This window comes from Epinephelus moara, chromosome 10 (assembly GCF_006386435.1).
Source record: "Epinephelus moara isolate mb chromosome 10, YSFRI_EMoa_1.0, whole genome shotgun sequence".
Lineage (NCBI taxonomy): Eukaryota > Metazoa > Chordata > Actinopteri > Perciformes > Serranidae > Epinephelus > Epinephelus moara.
In genome coordinates this window covers 9,469,346-9,491,393 of record NC_065515.1, presented here as the reverse complement: position 1 = coordinate 9,491,393, position 22,048 = coordinate 9,469,346, and the positions used below count along the sequence as shown (strand labels likewise).

At 40.6% G+C, this 22,048-nt stretch overlaps 1 protein-coding gene across 1 annotated transcript in view; it reads right to left on the bottom strand.

Annotated features, from left to right (window-relative positions):
- Nucleotides 1-1,767: 1,767 nt before the first annotated feature.
- Nucleotides 1,768-22,048, bottom strand: part of evi5b (ecotropic viral integration site 5b) — a 45,480-nt gene continuing 25,199 nt past the window's right edge. The window contains exons 8-20 of the mRNA XM_050054274.1: nucleotides 21,261-21,350; nucleotides 20,887-20,984; nucleotides 20,504-20,564; nucleotides 20,365-20,418; nucleotides 18,084-18,116; nucleotides 17,580-17,732; nucleotides 16,630-16,761; nucleotides 15,639-15,779; nucleotides 15,364-15,522; nucleotides 14,844-14,990; nucleotides 13,681-13,776; nucleotides 9,187-9,282; nucleotides 1,768-3,588 (exon numbers count right to left, since the gene is read on the bottom strand). Of these exons, the coding sequence (XP_049910231.1) occupies nucleotides 3,307-3,588; nucleotides 9,187-9,282; nucleotides 13,681-13,776; nucleotides 14,844-14,990; nucleotides 15,364-15,522; nucleotides 15,639-15,779; nucleotides 16,630-16,761; nucleotides 17,580-17,732; nucleotides 18,084-18,116; nucleotides 20,365-20,418; nucleotides 20,504-20,564; nucleotides 20,887-20,984; nucleotides 21,261-21,350 (1,542 nt within the window). The 3' untranslated portion in view covers nucleotides 1,768-3,306. The remainder of the gene's footprint in view (nucleotides 3,589-9,186; nucleotides 9,283-13,680; nucleotides 13,777-14,843; nucleotides 14,991-15,363; nucleotides 15,523-15,638; nucleotides 15,780-16,629; nucleotides 16,762-17,579; nucleotides 17,733-18,083; nucleotides 18,117-20,364; nucleotides 20,419-20,503; nucleotides 20,565-20,886; nucleotides 20,985-21,260; nucleotides 21,351-22,048) is intronic.

The window sequence follows — 22,048 nt, the reverse complement described above, 5'->3', positions numbered from 1 at the left end:
GACATTAGACCTCACCAAATGATCAGAATCCTTCTGAGATCTCACTGTATTATTATTGCTGTGTTTCCAATTTAAACATAAAATACAGTCCTGTTACCCTGACAAATCCCTGCCACTAAAAATCTGGGACATAACACAAGTCACATGATCAACAGACAATAGCATCACCTGCATCTCCTGAAGGCCATGGGATGACCAAATGTAAGTTTTCTCACTTTCTTATTTTTTTTATCCTAATGTAAGTATGACTTAAGAATGTAATCTCAACATACATTACCACTACATAGAATATTTATTAGTTTGTTTTTTGTTTTGTTTTTCCAAAATAGTTTTGGTAAACAACCTAATGGTGCTAAGTGTTTTCAGGTTATTACCATTAATGTCATGTGGCTACACAATCAACTCATTCTCACTCCTGTGGTCATAGTTGCTTGGTCAGTGGCCCTACATGTCAAAATATGACCTGCTAGGCACCCTCCAGACAGGGGCGTAAATATAGACAATGCAAGCTGTGCAATTGCACTGGGGCCCCTGGGATGGAGGGGCCTGTAGAGAGAGCAGGCCCTCGCAAGTGATTCAGATTGTCACCTTGGAAATACCTGTGTTCAAAGAGAAATTATAAAAAAAAGAGTATTAATGATTAAAAAAAAAGTGCCATTTGCTATATATGTCCTCAAAACGGCAAACCTTTTAAATAGTAGCTACCTAAAACAAAATTATATACTTTATGTAAGCTGTAAAATCTATAAATATTCTATAAAAATGATTCAATTAAATAATTTCTTACTTTCTTTGATATTTTTGTCAGATATGCACTGATGATTGCTCTGTAGCATGTTTGTTGATGTTGTCCAGAGTCAAGTTTTAGCACGATAGCGTGCACTAGGGCCCATCGTAACTTCCTCACGCCGCTACCTCCAGTTGGACACCCGGAGACGTTACATGCATTGTCTTTCCAAAATAAACTTCCGCTATGTCTTCCGTCTTAAATGCATACCGTCTCTTTTAGAATAAACTTACTACGGAGGTAAGGAGAAAAAAAACAACTTTGTTTTTAGGTTTACTTCCTCAAGTTTAGGCAACAAAAGCATGTGGTTAGGTCTGGGAAAATAATTATGTTTTGGCTTAAACACACGGGACATGAACAGCACTGTCTTAGTTGACAGTCCGGAGTTGGTTTGACCCATCTACCACCCCTGTGGACTTTCTTGCTCTATGCATTAGTTGCCCTGAGCATCACAAAATGGCACTGCTACTGCCGCTAAGTGTGCTTATGCACAATGGTGTGTGACACAAGAGGGCCCCTGAATAAGCATTGGTATTTGTCAAGTTAGGAGTGAGACCTGGTTGATAAAATGGCCTGAGATTGACCAATAAACATTTTCAGTAGTTGATGTGTGTTATTAGATCCAGTGCTGAAAAAAGATTTTAAAAAGTTAAGTTTAATTTGAAAAAGTTACTGCAAACCAAAGATTAAAACTTAAAAAACAAAGGCTGTAACATTACTCTAAATTCAAAGCCAGATTAAAATTAGCCATCTTTAATTTCCTTTTAGAAAACATAAAGACTTTTCTATTCTAATATCCAGAGGCATATTAGTTAAGGGGCATAAAAACCTCACTGGTCGTTCTATGGGACTCATGGGGAACATTTAAAAGAAGTGACCTTAGTGATCTGTCTGAAACAGTAATAGAAGGAAAATCAGATATAGGGAGGAACAAGGTCATTTAAAGGTTTATGAATAAGTAACGGAAAAAGACACATCAGTTTAAGTAAGGAGTTTATCAAACGTTTTATTGTGAACTCATCACACACACAACAATCTCATTTAGTCTCCAGAGTGTGCTGACTGCTCCATAGTGTTGCCATGTGTGTCCTTACTGCACTGCAGACTCCAAAAGTGCCATAACGTGTTCCTCTCCCATCAAACAACACTTGTTTCATCAAAGGGACATTATCACCGACTCAAAGTCACAATCTTTTCCGTTTCCTGGATGCGACCGATGCGTTCACTTCCACCTCGTCTTCCGCTGAATACAGGAGTTAGTGTTCAATACAGATATTAGAGAAATTCAAAGTCTTACACATCCAGGTCCTCGCGCATGAAATGGAGTGGAACTGGCCTGTGGATGAGCACAATACAGAATATAGTGCTTACTTTGGTAACACTTGACAACTCCCGATTCCTCCACAGATTCCTCCACAGAGTGTGTTGTAAAGTGTACTATGTTGTCTCGGCTTTATCTCCCAGTTATGTTTCCACAGGACCATTTCCGTGCAAATTTGTGATACACAAAACTTCCGATAAACATTGCTCACGTTTGACTCATCAGCAAATCGACTCTGTGCTGGTTCGACTTACTGCGGGGCTCATTTTGAAAGCTAAGCCGGGATGCTTTCAGAGAAGTCAGTACAATAGTTAAAAAAACTGTACTGATTTTAACGTACTGCTCTGAAAACAGCAAGATGACATCTTCCAATGAGCAGCTATTCTCATTCTCTTTACAGGAAGTCACCTCAGACATCTCAGAAACAGGATTTGTCATATGAGTTTCTGTATTAAACTAACTTATATGTCCCTTTTTTTTCTCAATTTTACAATATATTCTAAACATCAGATATGCAATAGATACATATTTTCAAGTTCAAAAGGAATTGACATAATACACATTTACATATCTACAAGTATGCAGATGTCACACTGACCTTGTGGTACACCAGCCCTGGTGAAAGGCATGCGGCATGTGCTAAGGCCAAAAGGTCAACAAGCCAGCGCTGGCTGACACCACACAGGCTGCTGATGAGCTCATCAAGACAATAGATATATATACACACACACAGCACTTGTACAGTTCTGCCTCTGCACGATGGACACTTAGTAGTAACGGCATCAATACATGTTTGATGTTCATTATAAAATGGTTTAAAAGTATAAAAACACATTGGATGAAGTGTGTGATATAGCATAAAAGGTTTTATTGCACAGTCTCTTTCTCTGTGTTGTACCTACAGGAGGGGGTCAACTGTTTTCACCCTCCCCACTGCGGCCCAGTAGAGTTTGATACGCTCCATTCTCCGCTGATGTCCATGTTGATGGTCTGCCTCTGTCCATGCTGTTTGCTGCCTTCAGGAAGAAAACTACAAAAAGGGAGGTAAACAAAATAAACTAAATCCGTAAGTATGATTCTCATGATATGAAATGATGACGCGTTTCCTTTCTGAAACTCCAGATTCAGACGTCTCCCCTGAAATGGCTGCAAGAAACACCTCCTCTTCCTCAGCGAGTGCTGCCAGCCTCTGTCCTCGTCACACCGTGGTGGACTTTTGACTGCCGCTCTGAGGTACGGAGAGTCGCAGGGCCTCCTCATCCTCCTCCTCCTCCTCCTCACTGTCGGTGTCCCCGAGGTTGGGGCGCAGTCTGATACGGCCACCGCTCCTCTGCTGGGTGTCCTGGAGGTTCGGGACCTTGACTCCATCCTCGTCTGAAGACTGGTAAGACCCATCATCCCCCGCATAGTGATTGACGATGTGGATCCCATCAAAAGCGGGCTGATTGGCCAAGCCCCTCTGTGCTTTTAAGCAGCAAATCTGTGAGAATAAACGAGTATTAGCAACACAGAGACTGTTTAAAGGGGTAGTTTGGATTTTTTGAAGTGGGGTTGTATGAGGTACTTATCCATAATCAGCATTTTACCTTCAGGCTGTCAGTATACCCCCGGTTTGTACAAGCAGGGAAGCTAAGGACGGGGGGCTACAGCAAAACAAATTTTAGCCACCTAAAATAATCTTTATCAGTTTACGTGTACGCTATATTGAATATATTTTCATTGCTTTACCTTGCTGTCAGACAGCCTATTCCAACAAAGAACTGAAACCACTGTATCCATCTATGCTCTTCAAAGCCACCAGACTCCATTGCCAAAAACTGTAATTTTACCTCACAGAACACAGGAGGTGCTGGTCTACCGCTGCCTTGATTGATTGGTTTGTCACTCCCTCCAGAATGTTGTTATGATATTAACTGTCTTCGCCCTTCCTCTCTTTCTGTTTATGATGAGACTTGCTGCAGGAGTGTGAACTCTGCCTGGGACACATATGGTAACAGGGCTAACTGTTAGCATCACACGACTAATGCCACCTAACGATTATAACCATGTTTAAAGACAGGCTCAAGCCATTTTGGTGATGGTGTTGGTTGTTGTTACCAACTGGGCAGAGACAGCAGGAGAAGAGCGCCTCACGGAGACAGCCCTTCAGCACTTCTTTCAACACTGATAGTGAGCGATCAGCTGCTGCTGACCCCACCGCCCCACAATAAATTCTGATTTTGTGAGAAACTCTGAATGCTCATAGTAATACGCTTAGAATCTAAGACAGCATCTTAACTATTTTTGCAATTCTCACTTGCCCCTCAAAGTCAATAAAAAAAACGCCTATAAATATTACAACATGCATCACAATTATTTAGAAAAGCTGTCCTAAAATCAGGCATCTCAAACAGTCCCAAAAACAGTCCGAGAAAACCCGGAGGGACTGGTTAGTTTGTATTATTGTGTGCCTTTGGTGAATATGTATTAACATTTTAAAAATACCAAACACAATATCACAAAAACTAACTGAAGCAGCAGTAGATCAGCAACTTCTGTGTTCTGTGAGGTGAAAAAAATGTTTTTGTCAAAGGAGTCTGGTGGCTTTGAAGAGAGTGATAAAATGGCTTCAGTTCCTCATCAGATAGGGCTGTCCAATGGCAAGATAAAGCAGTTTTTTAGGTGGCTTTAATACGTCCACAGCAGTACATTGCTTAGCTTCCGTGGCGGTACTCCTGTCTGTTTCTACAAACCAGGGGCGTGCTGACTGCCTTCTACTCTAGGTAATACACGTGACGTCACTAGCTATAGATAAATAGCTCACTTTGAAAAATCCCAACTATCCATTTAATCCTGCATGCAAAACTGAGCCAAATACATATTCATGTCCTGAGGGAGAAAACACAGGCTGACAGATTTGACGTGTACAAACTGATTACCACAACAGGATGCACTCAGTGATATTTCAACAGGATCACTGGCACCAGTCTAACATGCAGGCAGCAAACCAACCAAAAACCAAAAGGGAACAATGTAATACGATATGAGCTGTGCCCCAATTCCATATTACAAACTAACAGTATGCACTTAGAAATATGTACTCATTTTCATAGTATACTGTTTCTTTAGTGAGTACACAACAAGAAATGATACAAGAAGGCCACCAAGATATGGTTTTGCAAAGATTCAGTGCTTTATATTTTTTAATATTCTTTTTTTGTCTGCTATGAGTAACGCTAGCGTTTCCTTTTTATGTTTGGAGAGTCACTTTCCCAGTGTGAATGAACTCCATCTAGACCTTCAAATCAGTATGTAGCATGGATTTGGGACAAAGCCATTGTAGAATTGTTTCATGGGTGATGGTTAGCTCCGTTTGGGACTGTGTGGGAGACAGTCCTGAACGCAACCTACTGAAAACTTCAGAGAAGTGACTGATGTTTATCAGAGGTGGAAGTTAACCCAACCCATTTGTCAAACCAACCAGTTAGTCTTCATCCTGTAAGTCTTTTCTCTTTTGATGAAGCACAAATCTCACCTTTATGTGGCTTGGCCAAGTATGTTTTCAAGTTAGCCTCTTTCTGTTGCTCCAATAAGGAATGGGCTTACTGTCCTTTGTAGCAAATGGGGAAATCATGCATTGCAATTACTTTTAAACTGCAGCTGTGGTGTTTATTTATTTGTTCCATCAGCTACATAAGGAAGTGAATAGATTCTAGCTGCACTCAAACAACAAACTTTGACAAACCACACAAAGGTGTTTTGGTTTTGAGAATGCTAAGACAAAGGGTGAGGAGTAAGTGGTTGGTTTGACCAATGTATGCCAGGTTGCCTTCACCATCTCTAATTTAAAGCAGCACATCAGTTCTTTAAAGTTCTCTATGGAGGCATCCAAAATAAATGTTGGCATTGTGTGTTCTGCAAAACCCCAGATATGTCACATTTGTACGTTATTATGCAGCAGATATAAACTTCATGTTTCTTTCCTTTACAGCAATACTGTGGTTAGCGTCTGGTTCTGTTTAGGCACAAAAAACAATTGTTTAAAGGTCCAGTATGTAAAATTAAGGGGTTTTGATGGCATCTAGCAGTGAGGATTGCAAATTTCAACCAGCTGAAACCTCTCCAGGTTAGAATTCCTTGAGTATTGAATGCTCAGGTGGTTTTTACTGGAGCTGAATTATCAGCAGATGTCTCTTCCTCTCCAAAATAAACAGATAAGGTGAATAAATTGGTAAAAACAATGAATAAAACCATGCTGTTTGGCATGTGGCACACAGGCGGCTAACCTTCTGCCTGTGTGCTCACCCTTTTCTCTGATAACTTAAGATCCAGTTTTTTAAAAAATGGTGTTTTTCTAAAGCGGCACTTTGAAGAGGAGCTGCTAAATATGGTGGCAGACGCGAAAATGCCAATGTCCCTATCTAGAGCCAGTGCTTGGTTTGTCCATTCTGGGCAACAGAATTAACAAACAGCTGTTGTTTTTAGTTGATTATACAGTAAACATACTTATTACAATTCATTTCTGCCAATATATAGCCCCCTTAATCCTATAACTGGACGTTTAAGTTTATAAAAACATGTATTTGCTTAAAATATTCAGTGTTGGTACCACAATGGTGGCTGGAAATGCTGATGATGACTCACTAAAAATATGGTTTTGTGGTTTGTTGGTCTCAAACCGTGGTCTGCTGCTTGGTAGCTGTCTTGCCTAGGTGTCACGTCAATCACTATTTCCTCCTCTTCCTGATGAGAAGTTCAGCAATCACAACTACGTTACTTGAAAAACGTTGATCTACTTGTGAAACGTGCATATGTAACATATCCTTGGTTTGCATTAATGTAAAATGCCAACTTTTTTTTCTTCTGGAGACTGGGCTGTGAATTTAAAAGACCCAAGTGGGGCTAGGTTTGGGGCTGCACGGTGGTCAGGTTTAAACCACAGGGGGTTACATGACACATCTGTACCAACTCACCTGAGTCAGCCTGCCATGCAGCCGACAGACATGTAGGAAGAGACGCATTAAGAATCCAGTTCATAGCACAATACACAACTAACAAATATAAGCCTACGTTTACATGTACCTGTCTAAATTTGGAGTTCTGCCTTCCTGTTGTTGACATGCAAAAAAGGAAATTGTCATCTGACTGGCTGCAGTCAAAATTTCCAGCAATATAAATGCAGGCATTAACTCAAACTGTGAGGGAGGAGGAGGAGGAGGATGATGATGGTGGACTGGAGCCACTCTTTGCTTTCAGGTTTGCTCATAGCAGACACTTGTCTTAGCATGACTCATAGCAGGCCACTTTTAACCTAAGATGACCACAAGACAAAACCAAGTGAGAGGAGAAATGACTCCGTGAATGTATTGCCTTGATATATACTGGAGTCACAAAGAAACTAATGCATTCAGATCAACTTGTTGCAATCACCTGTTGCGATTCAGTTACAGCCACAGATGTCAAAATATGCTATTCATCCTGTCAATAACTGATCTGCTGGAAATCAACAAGAACCTCTATCTGCAGTTACAGCTATACAGTCATCAAAATATGTTTCTGAAAACATCCGAGGCAAGAAATAGGCAATGCAGTAACAGAATCTTGATTCTTATTTCTTCAGCGCTGCCAAGTTTGACAGTAGCTCGCGAGCCGTGATTGACAGCTGATACAAGTCCGGCACTCTATTCACTCGGTGAGCTTCAACGCTGCATTTCAAAGCGCTATTCATTTAGATTTGGTGAAACTTTAATGTTTAGTGATGTAAATGTCTTGCCTTAAATTCTTATTTTCTGTAGCTGACAGGCAACCAACTTAGCCACATTAACGTGTGAAAACCTTTTGCCCACTGCCCACCTTCCAGTCTCCACTGGTTAGCTAGCCTTGGCCGCTCTGCACTGTGCACCACCCAGGTCTGGTGGGAGCTGGCTAGCGGCACCACTGGTAATGCTGTACTGGGACTGCTGCAGAAATGGAACGCCCAACCTCTGGACGCCCTGGTGAGTAAGTGGCTTCATTTTAAGCTGCAAAAGCCCTTTAGTATGCTTAACTATGTTATCACCTTTGGCCGTACTGACACTGCTAATGGGGCAATAGAGTTAATATTGCATTTGCATGGAATCAGCGAGACGGTAGACGGCAAACCAGATATCATTTTAGTGGATGAGAGCAGGGCCATAAAATTAGGTGAGGTTGGCGGAGAATACAGGCAACAGTAACAGTAGATGGCATTGCTGTTCGAAGTTAAAAAAAAATGTAACTTTTTGCCAACCTCCACGACAAAATTAACTGAAAGCTACCAATATGTGTCAAGACTATGTTACTGTATTGCCTTCTTCTCGCCTGGCTGTAATAGCGAGAGTTTGTGAACAGGAAGTGGGCGCCATACTGTTTCCTGTCCAGTGAAAATGGTGGCCGGCATAATTGATGTCAAATGGTAAAACTAGGCAGCGCTGAGCGAATATAAACCAAGATTCTGTTACTGCGTTGTCTATTTCCCGCTTCAGAAACATGTTTTAGCATACTGTTTACCTGTAATACATGATGGTTTTGTGCCAGCTCGCGTCCATTTTTTCAAACTGACACATTTGCATGTGCATTCTGGTAGTTGTAGGTTTTCTCCCTCTTGAGCTAAAGCATCCTTTTCCTCTGTTTTCTCTGGTTCTGTAGCACCAATTTCAAAAGTATTTGCGTCTTTCTACTGCATACACACTCTAGTTTTAAAAGGCCATCTTTCCCACTGTGAGATATTTCTTTATGAAGAGACAACTTCTCTGAATGAATGAAATTTTTGAGATCTAAATGTACAGTGTTATCTATCTTGGCTCTACTCTGTGATCTGCTCGTACAAACATCTATAGGTTATGTCTGCAGGAGGTGTGCAACGTCAATTCTGCACAGGAAGTCTCTGGGTGTAGTTAACACTTGTACTAATCTGTTGGCTTCAAAGAAAAACCATATCTGAGGGAATGTTGTAAAATCTTCTGAAACTCCAGATCAAAGAAATAGCAAAAACAAAATCTGAGTCTCTACCAGGGAAAAAAAAAAAAAAAAAAAGGTAGTGTGATTACTAATGGACGTGATGCTTGTTTTCAAGTCTCACCTCCTGTTTGAGTTCCTTTATCTGGTCTTTGAGGTCGCTGATGTACTGGCTTGAGTCTGTGTGGTTCAGCTGGCCCTGGACCTTTCCTTCTTCTTTCTGTAAGTACAAGAAACACAAGTTAAAAACAAGCAACAGTGATACACATGGCTTTCGTAAATACTGAGGGAGGGGGAGAAATATTTTTAGCAAGTGTACACAGCCTACATGTAAAAAGACTAAAATACCAAGGGATTAACTGTTTTGAACTACTGTACAAGCAGGCGGATTCTATGAGCCCCACTACTAAAAAAGCAGCATCACAAAGTGACAGATGTCGGGGGGAAACAAAAAACAGTGTTATTTGTGCTCGATTTCCTTTCGGGGCCCTTGGGATGAGGCTGGTTGTTGGCTCTAACAGTTAAACAGCCCATGTGATGTTTACCTTCTTCAGTGAAGACATCTGCAGGCATTGGAGACAAACACATACTCTATTTCAAACCTCAATCACACCCTGCCAGTTTTATACAGTGAAGGGTGCACAGAGGAACACTGAGACAAAAAAGAGAAGACGTATACACTCGCACGCAACAGGGGTGGGGTGTCGAGGTAGAGCGTTGAGAGTGAGTCTTCTCTGGCTGGCCAACACCCCAAAAAAAAGATGGGGTTTTTGATTCCTGTGGTAAGGTGGGGTTGAATATGGTGGTGAGATTATTCCAAGAGTCTCTTGTTTTTGAGGTTTTGCCGCTCCAAAACACCGCAGCGATAACGGGCAGGCCGTTAATGAGACTTCCTTGTGTTCAGCTGTGTGAATCAACAGGTGTCAGGTGGCCTCACAGAAGTGTCTTCCTCAGGAACCCTTAAAGTCTGTTGAACTTTGTTTAGATCTTACAGAAGAGGAAAAGGAGGAAAGGGAAGGGGGCCTTCTTTCTGAAAAAGTCAGCTATGTAGGATGATATGAAAACTATGATATTTAAAAACAAAATGCTGATATCATTTCTAATACTCATGATAATATCATGTGATAATCCAGCGCCCCTTAAATCATTTAAGTTTCTTTACGTTCTTACTTTGTCTCCTTCCCCAAACTCCATCTGGTTTCCCTTTCATTATTTCTTAGGTGTAATTGCGCTTTTTGTGCAAGTTGATGGCAGGACTGTAAGATAGTTTGTAGACATTCACCAAGTAGGATCTACGCAGGCAGAATGTGTTGGTAAACAAGCTAACAAGACATTTCCTGCTAGGTAGCAGACATGGCCACAGCAAAGAAAGCGTTAAGTCAACAGCGAGGGCCACTGTTTTGAGGAGTGGTGAAACGGATGAATTTGTTTTATTTGTATGAATTCTTTTTAATAATGCGAGAAGCAGGTATTTTCACATTATCTAATCTGGCCTCCATTCAAAAAACTTTAGACACCCCTGATGAATGACAAAGAAAAGCATCAATTCTTAGATTTTACAGGCATGAAACCAGAAACTTTTGGGCTTTTGCGCTTTCAAAAAATTGCCAAAACACTTGTTCGATTATCAGAATAGTTGCCGTTTCATTTTTCTTTTAAACCACTGATTGATTAATCAACTAATCCTTGCAGCTGTGCAGCACAATCACGGTATTTTTAAACTTCCTGTGCATCTCTGCTGCTGTCGCAATGGCAAGTAGCTTATTCTGAATCCGCAAAGGCGTCTGTGAGGGATGTGAGCATTTATGATTAAAGTTTCATTTTTACTGTCAATCTATTAATTAGCTGCCCTTCAGTAAAGAACAGATATGATTTGTATAAAAGGGCCATGGTCACATTTTTAACTGTCATACAGATGTGTGCTATTAGAGTTTGCTTTTTCATCACCTGTGAGATTAATGATACAGTTTCCTCATTACTTAGCAAACAGAGTAAACGTGAGAGACAAGAAGTGCTTTGCAGGCTAAAACATTTAGTATAAATCTCTGAGCATGTCATAGAAACCTCAAAATAAACCATGCATGTCACCTTTGGTAGAGTCTTTGCTTCAAAATGAGAAACCACTTCCTATCAACTCAGAGACAGTGGAGCTGTGGCGCTGAGCCGAGGCCATGACTGTGATAGTGAAAGAGTCCTACACAGAAACCTTTCTAGATATCTTAGTTTCAGTCACAATGTTTTCCATCATTACTCAGTGGTTATTATCATCCATTTGTATCTCTTCATTAAATCTCTGCAGGATCATACGTGTTGTTACTGAAGGAAAAGATAAGAACCTTAATGTTCAGAGTGACTTCATTGGTATCTTCTGCTGCTCTGACTTCTACTCTCAGGATTTAGACACAGATAGAGCTAATCTGATCAAACGGTGACCTCTCACATCATAAAGCAAGCTGCAAATCATCACCACCAACATGCGTCACACCGTCTCTGATGAGTAAAGCAAGAAACTGATTTCTTTTTTCCAACTAATTCTTGTAATTGAAGTAGTTTTCACCCACAACTTAAAGAGCAAGTAACCAAACCACAGACCAACAAGAAGCCAGCGGTGGAGGCATTATTTCAGCTTCGACACCAGTTAGATTCAACATCCTGCTCCTGAGGGAAAATAAAAATAAATCAAACTAAAGCACCCTCTGCAAAGTACTTTCAATCTCATCATAATATAAAAGGAAAATGAAGTGTTAATGAGGTGTAAGGGTTCTTCTGCACGTTGTTGGGAGTTCATTATGCAGATTCTGAAAAGTATGAGGGCGGTAGTGGTAAATTTTGGTGTTGCGTGTTTTTGCTCTATCACTTAGTAACAAAACCTCAGACCACACGGTGTGATTGTGTGTGTGCCTCTGAAAGGGAAGAGGGGGAGGGTTTTTTTTTTGTTGTTGTTGTTGTTGTCGGATACTTAAAAATAGTCAAAGTCTCCAGGTTAGACTCTAAAACACCTTCAAGTCAGGAATAAAATTACAGCGGTACTTTTCAAAGCCCACTTCACTAAAAGTCGTAACTGTAACAAAGCTTTTGGTTTGAGCAGCTGATATTTACCAAGTAACACTTAACTTCAACCTCTCCATTTAGCAGCCCTGTCATTTCTGCAAACCATCAATTTTGTTACATTTGCATGTTTCATATGTATCATATCAACCTTTCTAAAGTGACGCAGTATGTGAGCTGACTTTGTCATCAGGAGGTGGAAGAAATGGTGGATGTCATAACACCTACGCCTGCCAAGCTGCAGACCACTGTTGAAGACAAACAAACAACAAAAACGGTTGTTTTCAAAGCGAGTCATTGCTGTTTACTGTGGCTTTTCAGCCCCCAATGTGGTTGTTTTTTAGGGACCTGTCGCTGTGTGACCTATCGGCGTCAGTGCTGTGAAAAGCGGTTGTTTTTTATTTTGGGATTATGCCCCCAAAGCCACGATCTTTTTCAAACCATAACCAAGTGGTTTTTGTGCCCAGTTTCAACGTATCTGCATACATATGTTTAGATTTTTTGAACATGATAAAAAATAAATATTTAAAAAATTATATACATCATAAAATCAATAAAAATATCTTTAAAATGACAAAGCTTCAAATAGTGGACTTCCATTAGCAAAGATTCAGTTTGGGTAACCACAACACAATAACATTATCTTCCTGTTGCTGCGCTGCTTTACTCATTTGAAGAGTGTTTTGTTCTGAGTGTTGAGCCCACAAACAAGCTTCAAGCTATCGCTGATTGTTTTTCTAGATCGTTTTATCTGTTATCAATCAGAACTGCTGAGTGCTCGCAGTGTGGGAACAGGCCTGTATTTGTTTTAGTCACTCTTGTGTGTAGCGTTACATTTGTTGGGGGATAAATACTGGTGGATTCACTGGTTCATGTCAGGAGTACGTTCATGTGTGTGTGAGTCTGCTCAACTTCAAATGTCACAACAGTGTGTGAAGTAAGCTGTGTTTACACCTTGAATTCGCACCAAAGAAAATAAACGATTTCCAGCTCTTAAATACAATTAAACTAAACAAATTTGTCCTCAACCCTGTGTATCCGACAATCTCATGATTTGCTGTTCACCATACATATCTAACTGCCTGAAAGTACCTGAAATTTTAACCCGTTCATGACTGAGTGAGCAACAGTCAGAAATAACTCAACTAATCTGCGTCATCTGGACTGTGTAGGTGGAGTTTGATCAGATTTGATTGACACTGATATTTCCATAGCAACATCAGCAAACAACACATCAACTGCTATCAGATTCAGAACCAGTGAGAAGAGCTTGGACTGAGCCACAAATACAGAAATCTGTCTGGTGAAACAACCACTGTGGCTCTAACTTAGAGAACAGTATGTTAGGAGCCCATCACCAAGACAATAACTGGGAGCTGACCAACAAAACGGCCTCCATCAATGAAAATGAGAACATAACTCAGCTTTGTCATCACACACATTCCTGGATGGGACATTCCTCTCTCTGTGCGAGGGAGATTTGAATATGTTAAATGTGGTTTGTGTAGGAAATCCAAAGCTTGATGCTGAGGTAGGAGTGTGATGTTACAGGAGTGTGTTGGGACTTTACCTGAATCTCAAGCTCTGAGATCTGCTGCTGGAGTTCAGCCATCGCAGCAATGTTGTCGGCCTCCCGCAGCCTCACTGCCATCACCTCTTCTTTACTCTGCAGAAAAACAAAAGACACAAAAGACAGTTTACCAACACATCGAGGACGCCCGGCGCTGAATGGCCAGTATAAAAACATGTTTTGTACAACATCTGAGTATTTTCTATTTGTGTATGTGTGAATCTTGTGGCGGGGAATTCCTAAGAGACGGGGAGTGTTGCTGCGCTACAGATAACAGTTAAACTGATATCTAGCAGCGTCTATTTCTTCTCTTATCCTTAATTGTTAAATTTTTTAATGCAAGTTATTTTTAATTTATGAATTTATTATTTTATTTATTTTTTAAATTATTTTATTTATGTATTTCATTAAATAGACTTACATTTTCACTATTTTTTATTTCTATATTATTACTATTTATTTATTTACTTACACTTTACATTTTCACTATTTTCAAATGTTTTATTCCTATTTTATGAATATATTATTATTATTATTATTATTATTATTATTATTATTATTATTATTATTACTACTACTATTTACTTATCTTTAACTCATTTTATTTAAAAAAAAAAATTCTGTTTTTAATTTCTATTATTACTGTTATTTATTCATTCATTCAATTTTACTGACATTTTCACTTACATTTTTACTTTCATTTTCACTTTAATTTCTAGTATTATTATTATTATTATTATTATTTAATTAAGTCTTTTTACTTAATCTCTCCATGTGTATAGGTATGCATGTATGTATACTGTATACTGGAAATGGGCATTGACTCTTAGACACCAACTTACTGATTAATGTATGCCCTGAAAATAAATACAGAAAATAAAGAAGAAAGAAATCTAGCGGCATTTGCAGACTTGTCAGAATAAAATACTACTAGACAAAACTGATTATACATCTTATAGCTAAATAAAGCTCAAGAGAAAAACACAACTTGAATTTATTTTTCTATGCAAAAACTAAAAAAATCTATTTGTTGTCCAATATTACACGTTAACACAACTTTAAATGTTTTAATTTATTCAGATTATGTCACAACAGAGCTGTCGCGGACGGTTTGTCCCCGGGCACAAAGTGCTGAGTGTTGTAGATTGTCAGCAGAGTCGTACCTTGCATTCAATCTCAGCTTGTCTCCGCTTGATCTCTTGCAGTTGCACATGCAGGTCTTTATTTTGCAGCGTCAGTGTTTGCACGCACTCCTGAAGACAGCGACTCTCCTGTTCTGCCCGTCGCAGCTGGTTACTGTGAATCTGATTCTGTGTGGGCACAGATTGTACAAAAAAATAAAAAATAAAATAAAATACTCTATATTATTATTATTATTATTATTATTATATAAAAATGTAAAAAAAAATCTATATTATTAATATTTAATACTTTGACAAATAATCAATTCAATCCTAAATAAACTGAGTCCCAAAACTGGATGATGAGAACAGACAGTCAGTCCTTTGGAAACAGATGACTGCTGCCCTCTGAAGGAAACAAGGTGACAATGCAGGCAGAGAATTCATTTACTATTAATTAAACAAACTGTAGATCCACCTTACTGACTGAGGTGTCCATGCTGCTGTACACCTTTTATTTCTTATGTTTAATTATAAGGACAGATATGATGTTACATCTGACCTGTGTCTCCAGCTCCAGCATCCTCTGCCGTGTCTCTCGCAGCTCTGCCTGTGCCTCGGCCTCACGCAGCCTCACGCTCATCAGCTCGTCCTGCAGCTCGCTCACAGTGTTTTTCCTGGGGCTGTCCTTCCAGCGACCAGCGGTGCGTGCCAAGTGACGCTATCAAATGAATCACATGACATTACAACATTTCTATTTCATAGACATTTTGCACTTTGAAAAAAATGTCTGAAAGAGATAATGTATAGACATGACGTTGACATGTGTGTGCTCACCTGCCAGTGCTCCTCCAGGTCTCTGACCTGCTGTCTCAACTCTTTCAGGCCGGTCAGAGCCTCCGCCTCTCTCAGCTTCACCCCTATCAGCTCCTCTTGAAGACGTGCCACGTTGGTGTCATCTGGCAGCGATGTGTTCCTCTAATGAAGGTGTGTAAGAAACACATGTTTTAAGAGGTGCACCAATGATCAGCCGGTGACAGGAATCGGCCAATGACTGGTAGATTAGTCTCGGATAATAGCCGAGATGGTTAACAATGGTAACAGAGTGCAACTTTTTTTCACTTTTTCCATAAATATATCAGCCTGTGGTAAATACGGATGATACCCTGAGCTTTACATCTGTCCTACGGATAATATTTTAGGCCCAAATACACACTAAAGAAACAACACCTAGAAGAAGATCCGCTCTGCACCCTGATTTCTGCTAAGTAGGCTGTGGTGCAGTGCTGTTTTTGGTCACTTAGCAACCTCAGATGCAACCTGCCTCTGTACTTTTTGAGGTTGGCACACAGTAGGCACAAGAGTAGTACCGAGTCTCTCCTTTCCTTTCTCTGTCTTGTGCTGTGCACACAGTGTGTGGCAGGCAGGAAGAGAGGAGGTGCTGCAGCAGTGAGAGCAAATATATACAACCTACTGTACACACACTTATATTCTTGTTAATAGATACTGAATCTTAAGTAGTTTTGTACAATTAAATAGATAAATTGTTTTAGATAGATATAAGTTGACTCTCTGATAGACCTGCATACACAGTGTGAAGAATATTTTCTTTGATTCTTCTCTGATATGTAAATAAGTGTAACAAGTCGGGGCCTGATCATCCCCTGTTGGGTCGTCTGGGTGAGGGTGTCTGATGTTAAGACCCGAAAAACCCAATGATTCATCACTGACAATGTGTCCAGGTTGCAATGCGAGGTATATGACATGACTAAAGTAATATAACCAGGTCATATAATCTATCTGGTACATCATGTCTGAGGCAACGCACCTTTTCCATATCCAGGATCTTGTCTTGCATCTCCTTGAGAGCACACTGAGACTCCGCCTCCTTCAGCCTGGCCTGCACGAGCTCTCTCTCCAGCTGCAGGACGGACTCCTCAGAGTACCGAGGGGCTCCCTTCTACAACAGGACACGTGTGTGAGTACAGACGGCAACAAAGAGCTACAAAGTTGAGGCCTGTGTGTCTATGATTTTCAAAATACTCAAACTCCAGTAATGTAAACCAGGATTCCAAGGATTTTCTAATTTGCTCTGCTCTGTTCTCAGTATTTTGCACAAACAAAAAAACACCTCAATGCCTCTTCACTCTCCATTACAAAGAATTCAACCTTAATTGCAGCGGACACCATCCTTTTTGCCTTTTCACTTTCACATAAATAATTCATGAGAAGCACGACAGCAAATTATGTAAAACATTGTAATGCCTGCACATTATCATCTGCAATCCAACCATCAATAATTAAGGATGTTAGGTCAATAGATGTGCAACGAGAGGATTCTGTGAACAGGGTGCCACGTGTGAAATCGACCAGCCTGTGAGACAACTGCTTACAAATTCATGAATACATTTCTGAGGACGCAGGAGACTGTAAATGGCGGCTGAACTGTGTCGTACTGCGTGTCCCAATTTGAATTCATGCATGCTGAATCAGATCATTACCCAAAGCTGGTGTGCAAAGTGAGAAAAGCAACGCTCTGCTGCTGCTACTACTTCTGTTGCTAGGCAATACGTGTTGACAAGGCAGGAGGGGTGACACACTTGAACTTCAGTGAAACACATTTCTACTGGCCCAGGTTTCATCTTAACACACCATGTAGTCTTGAAATGGTAAGTCTGAGGTTTCAGTGTTAAACATCCCACTGTCAACATCACAGCTCCTGTCACAGGATCTGAGCCGGTGCAACCTGCCAGCTGGGGACTCTGTGGCCCTCCTTACCGCATGCGGCTGCTGCTGCTGCTGGAGCTGCCTGATGGTTGTCTTGGCCTGCTCCAGCTGAGCACTGGCCTCCTCGCTCTGCTGTTTGACTGTGGCCAGCTCCCGCTTGACCAGGTAGTTCTCCTCTGCCTCCTGAGCTCGAGTGACTTGTCCCTTGGGACATAAACCAACCGAGGAGGGGTGGCGTGAGCACGACAAGAAGTGGGACGAGAGGGCGTGATGGGTAGGCAAATCAGAAGAGAGGGTGGGTTTTCTAAGGACATGCTTAACTCTGTGTTTTATATTCTAATTCCTTTGCTTTCTTCAGAATGATTTTTGATTCTGTCACTTTGTCTAACATGCCATAATGTGCTATTTCATGCACTTATTCAACAATTTTACCAGCTACCATAATCATTAGTGTCCTTCACTGTGCTAATCATAAGCATGCAGTGCTACAGAGAGAGAAGGAAAAAAGAAGGTTCAACTTGTGTAAAAGGGGTAAAGAGAAAATGAGGAGTATACCTGGATCAATCTATCTGCCAAGGAAGCACTTTCCTACAAAACAGAAATATCGACAAGAGACAGCAGAGAGAGAGACACAATCCAGAGGACAGTTAAAAGCACACAAAAAGAACAATTGATTGTTTAAGAAAAGAAATGCAATGTTCATTTCCCATCCAGAGATATATTTGTTTACAGGTTGCAGAATCATGTTTACATTCAGGGCTAGAAAAGGAACATTGCATGCAGGTGTGGTGAAAGAGGTGCAAATATGCACATACATAGATGCTGGTGACAAAGTGAAAATGAGGCGGTGCTGATAACAGTGACAGGTTTCAGACAGGAAGAAGAAGGACAGGACAGGCTCTAGAAGTAGCAGAGGGTGAAGTGTAGAACAACAGTGTTAAGGAGCTGCGTGTTGTTTTAACTGAACAGGAGCTCTGGGCTTTCATGTGGTTAATCTAAGCTCTTGAACAGTTTCGGTTAGTGAAGAGTTAAAAGGTCCTGGGAGTGACGTGACAGAGCAGCAGCCTCGAGCTGGTTCGAAGTAACGGACTCATTCAGACCACAGTGATCCTCCCTGCAGGCAGACGCGCCATAGCCCTCTCTACCCGTGGCAGACCTCATGCATGGCGCCACGAAAAGGTGCAGAATGATACAACAATGCTTTGTATCGACTTGAACAGCATCAAGCAGCCACTTTCACATTCCACACAGGCTCGTTACAGTCTCTGCTTCAGTTAGTGTCTGTTATTGGAGCCACGCAGACAGTCACCATGACACCAAGGCAACGTCAAGTCCAAAATCTGCCTTCTGTATCTGACTGGAACTTGAGCCATATTGTACCAGCCAACCAGTGATGGTTTATCATGTAGATGGACTTTCAACTAACAGAGCCCAGTTAGTGAAAGACAAGACTCCTTCATTAAAGGGATAGTTCAGATCTTTGGAAGTGGGATTGGAGAAGCAGTCAGTAGCACCACCACAGAAGCTAAGAAATGTTCTGCTGTGGACGGGGCCGCAGCAAAATGTATTTTAGCCACCTAAAAAAGCAATATCACTTTAAGTGAACGCAATATTGAGAACATTTTTATCGCTGACAGAGAAGCCATTAACGCAGGACTCTAGACTTAAATCAAAATGCTGGCGTATGCTACCATTTTTGGTGAGCGTGCAAGTTAGTATTTCATGTGGTCTCAGTCACGCAAATGCAAGATGCAGACTGAAGTCTCCAACACTGACAAGGTGACTGCTGACTTATGTAAATTGGTCTATGTTCACGTTGGTAAAATGCGCATCGTCAGGTATATGTTCTACAAGCCTGGTGTATGAAATGTCTGTGTCTTCAGTGCACTACATTTTTAAAAACTAAAACTCATCGGAGCAGCAGCTCCTGTCTCTTAGCCCATCTGTGGCGCCGCAGCCTTCAGTGTTGATAGCCTATTACTTGTGATGTGTAACCTATCAGATAGTGCTGTGGGCAGGGAACTGAGCCTGGCCACAGAGTAGTGACTGACTGCAATCAGAGAGAGGCAGCTGCTTTACAGCCAAAATACTGCATTTTTACTTCATTTATTTTTTCGGCTATTGAATATTTGAGTCTTGCTCAGCTTCACAATTTATTAGTAACACTAACGTTTTGCTCCTCCTGGACTTTTGTCAAGAGAGTACACTCTAATAAATTGTGAAGCCGTATGTTAACTGCTTCAGTTTCCCCATGTATGCTCTCGTCAAAGCCACCAGGCTCCACTGATGAAAACATTAATTTAAGCTGAACACAGAAGCTGCTGGACTATTGCTGCCTTTATTAGTTCCTTTGTTTGTGTTGTTGTGTGACTTTGGTGAATCTGAACTAACCCTTTAAAACACTTAAAAAACAAACTAACTGATCAACGCAGCGGTAGACCAGCAACTCCTGTGAGGTCAAATTACTGTTTTTGTTAGTGGAGTAAAGCTTTGAAAAAAGCTTAAATGCCCTGTCAGAAAGGTTTGTCTGAGGTAAAGTGGTGAAACTATTCTTAATACGCATACACTTAAACTGATAATGATATTTTTAGGTGGCTTACATGTTTTGCTGCTGCGCCCGTTCACAGCAGTTCATTGCTTAGCTTCGGTGGCGGATGCCCATCCATCATCTACTATAACACACTGACTGTAGATAAGTACCACTTCAAAAGATCCAAACTACCCTTTTAAAAAGAGATGCATGATGTGTGAGCATACACAGCTGGATGGGTTAATGTAATGTTGATGATGGTTAGTGTGGTGACGGAGCACCTGTGACAAACACTGCTGCACTCACTTTCTCTAGTGTGTCTATCCTCTGCTTCAGGAGCCTGTTCTCTGTGCGCAGCCGCTGCAGACAAGAAATTACAAAAAAAATCCACATGAAACAAAATAGTGGAGCCTTCAGAACATTTCTTTAAAAAATCTCCACACACCTTTATTTCCACCTGCTCCTCCATCTCTTTAGTTTTGATTGTAGTGTAATCTTTTTCTAACCTGAAACCAATTCACAGGCAGTCAGTAAAGACAAGAATATTAATGGAACATAGGAATAGAAAACATAACATTTTTTAGTGTGAATTGGGGTAATGAAAAAGCAGTAGCAATAAAACAAGGCAAGAAAAAGTTATTTTGCTCAAACATCTTTGGGAAAAAGATTTGGTACAAATTACATGTCCAAGTGTAACCTTGAGAGGCTTGCAAAAATGTAAATACATAAATGTGAAGAAAGTTTCCCGTAATATTTTCTTGTGTAAAAATAAATGCACGAGCAAGATGAGAGGTTGGTATGTGTGAATGAACTGAAAGTTGTGCTTACTTTTTCATCTTCTTGGCGTTGTATTTAACTTGATAAGCAGCTTGGATGACCTTATCTGGTCCACTGTCGAGCTGGTGTGGGATGACCTTCTGAAAGTGCTGCAGCACAGTGAGGAAACAAAGCTGGGGTTAAGTGCCACACACCCAGAAACCAGCTACTTTCAAACAACTATGCAACCTGATTTCTTTGTCAGGCGTTCCTCTGACCTCACAGCACTACATCAAACGTCAGTACTACACAGGTACGGGCTGGGAGGACACACTTATCAATTATCTGGGTGTGGTGGAGGTTCCTCCCTTGAGTGTGCTGCACAGTTTAGACCAGAAATCTGACCTGTTTGAACGACAAGTTATGTGTAGGTCATGGTGATTTACCTGTAACATTCCCTCCATGTCAAGCTGGATGAGTTCGGTCTGGTTCATCTGAAGGATGGCCAGTCCCACACGGAAAACTATCTCCAGACCCTGGCGAAAGAGATCAGCAATAATCGCTGAGGAGTCTTTTAAAGGAATGAAATGTTCAGTGTGCAGTGAAATCTCTTCTAAAGTGGACTGAGAATTTGTTACAACAGGTCACAAGAGAGATGAAACGTCTCACAATAATTATTAACCCTGGACTGTAGTGTTTTGTTTTCTCCAACAGGTGGTGCTAATGGATAACCTTTTCATAATAGTCAACTTAAAATAATCTTGAACTGCAGTCATTCTCAAAGCAGTAACCTTACATCTCCTCTAAGTGGAAACACTTGACTTTAGTGCAGTGATTTACTGTTCCTTTTTTAGATTTCACATCTGCATTTTAAATGTGTCTGAGGCGTAATTATTAAATGTTGACTGTAATGTTTTAGCCACAGTGACAGTGAGTGCAATAGCAGAATAATCACAGACAAGCCAAAGTAAAAAACGTATGTACTGATATATGTATTGATAGATATTTCTGACAATGCAACAAGAGTCAAAGACAAAGTTTTTCTTCTAGAGAGTGAACAGAAGAGAAATATGCAAGCTAAATGAAGAAAATGACAAATGTGCAAAAATACAAACGAGGGCTGCTATTAAAGATTAAGTTTATTACTGATTATTCTTTAGATAATTTTTGCTTTTAATCGATTAATCATTTGGTCTACAAAACAACAGTTAATCTACATTTTGCTAACAGCTAA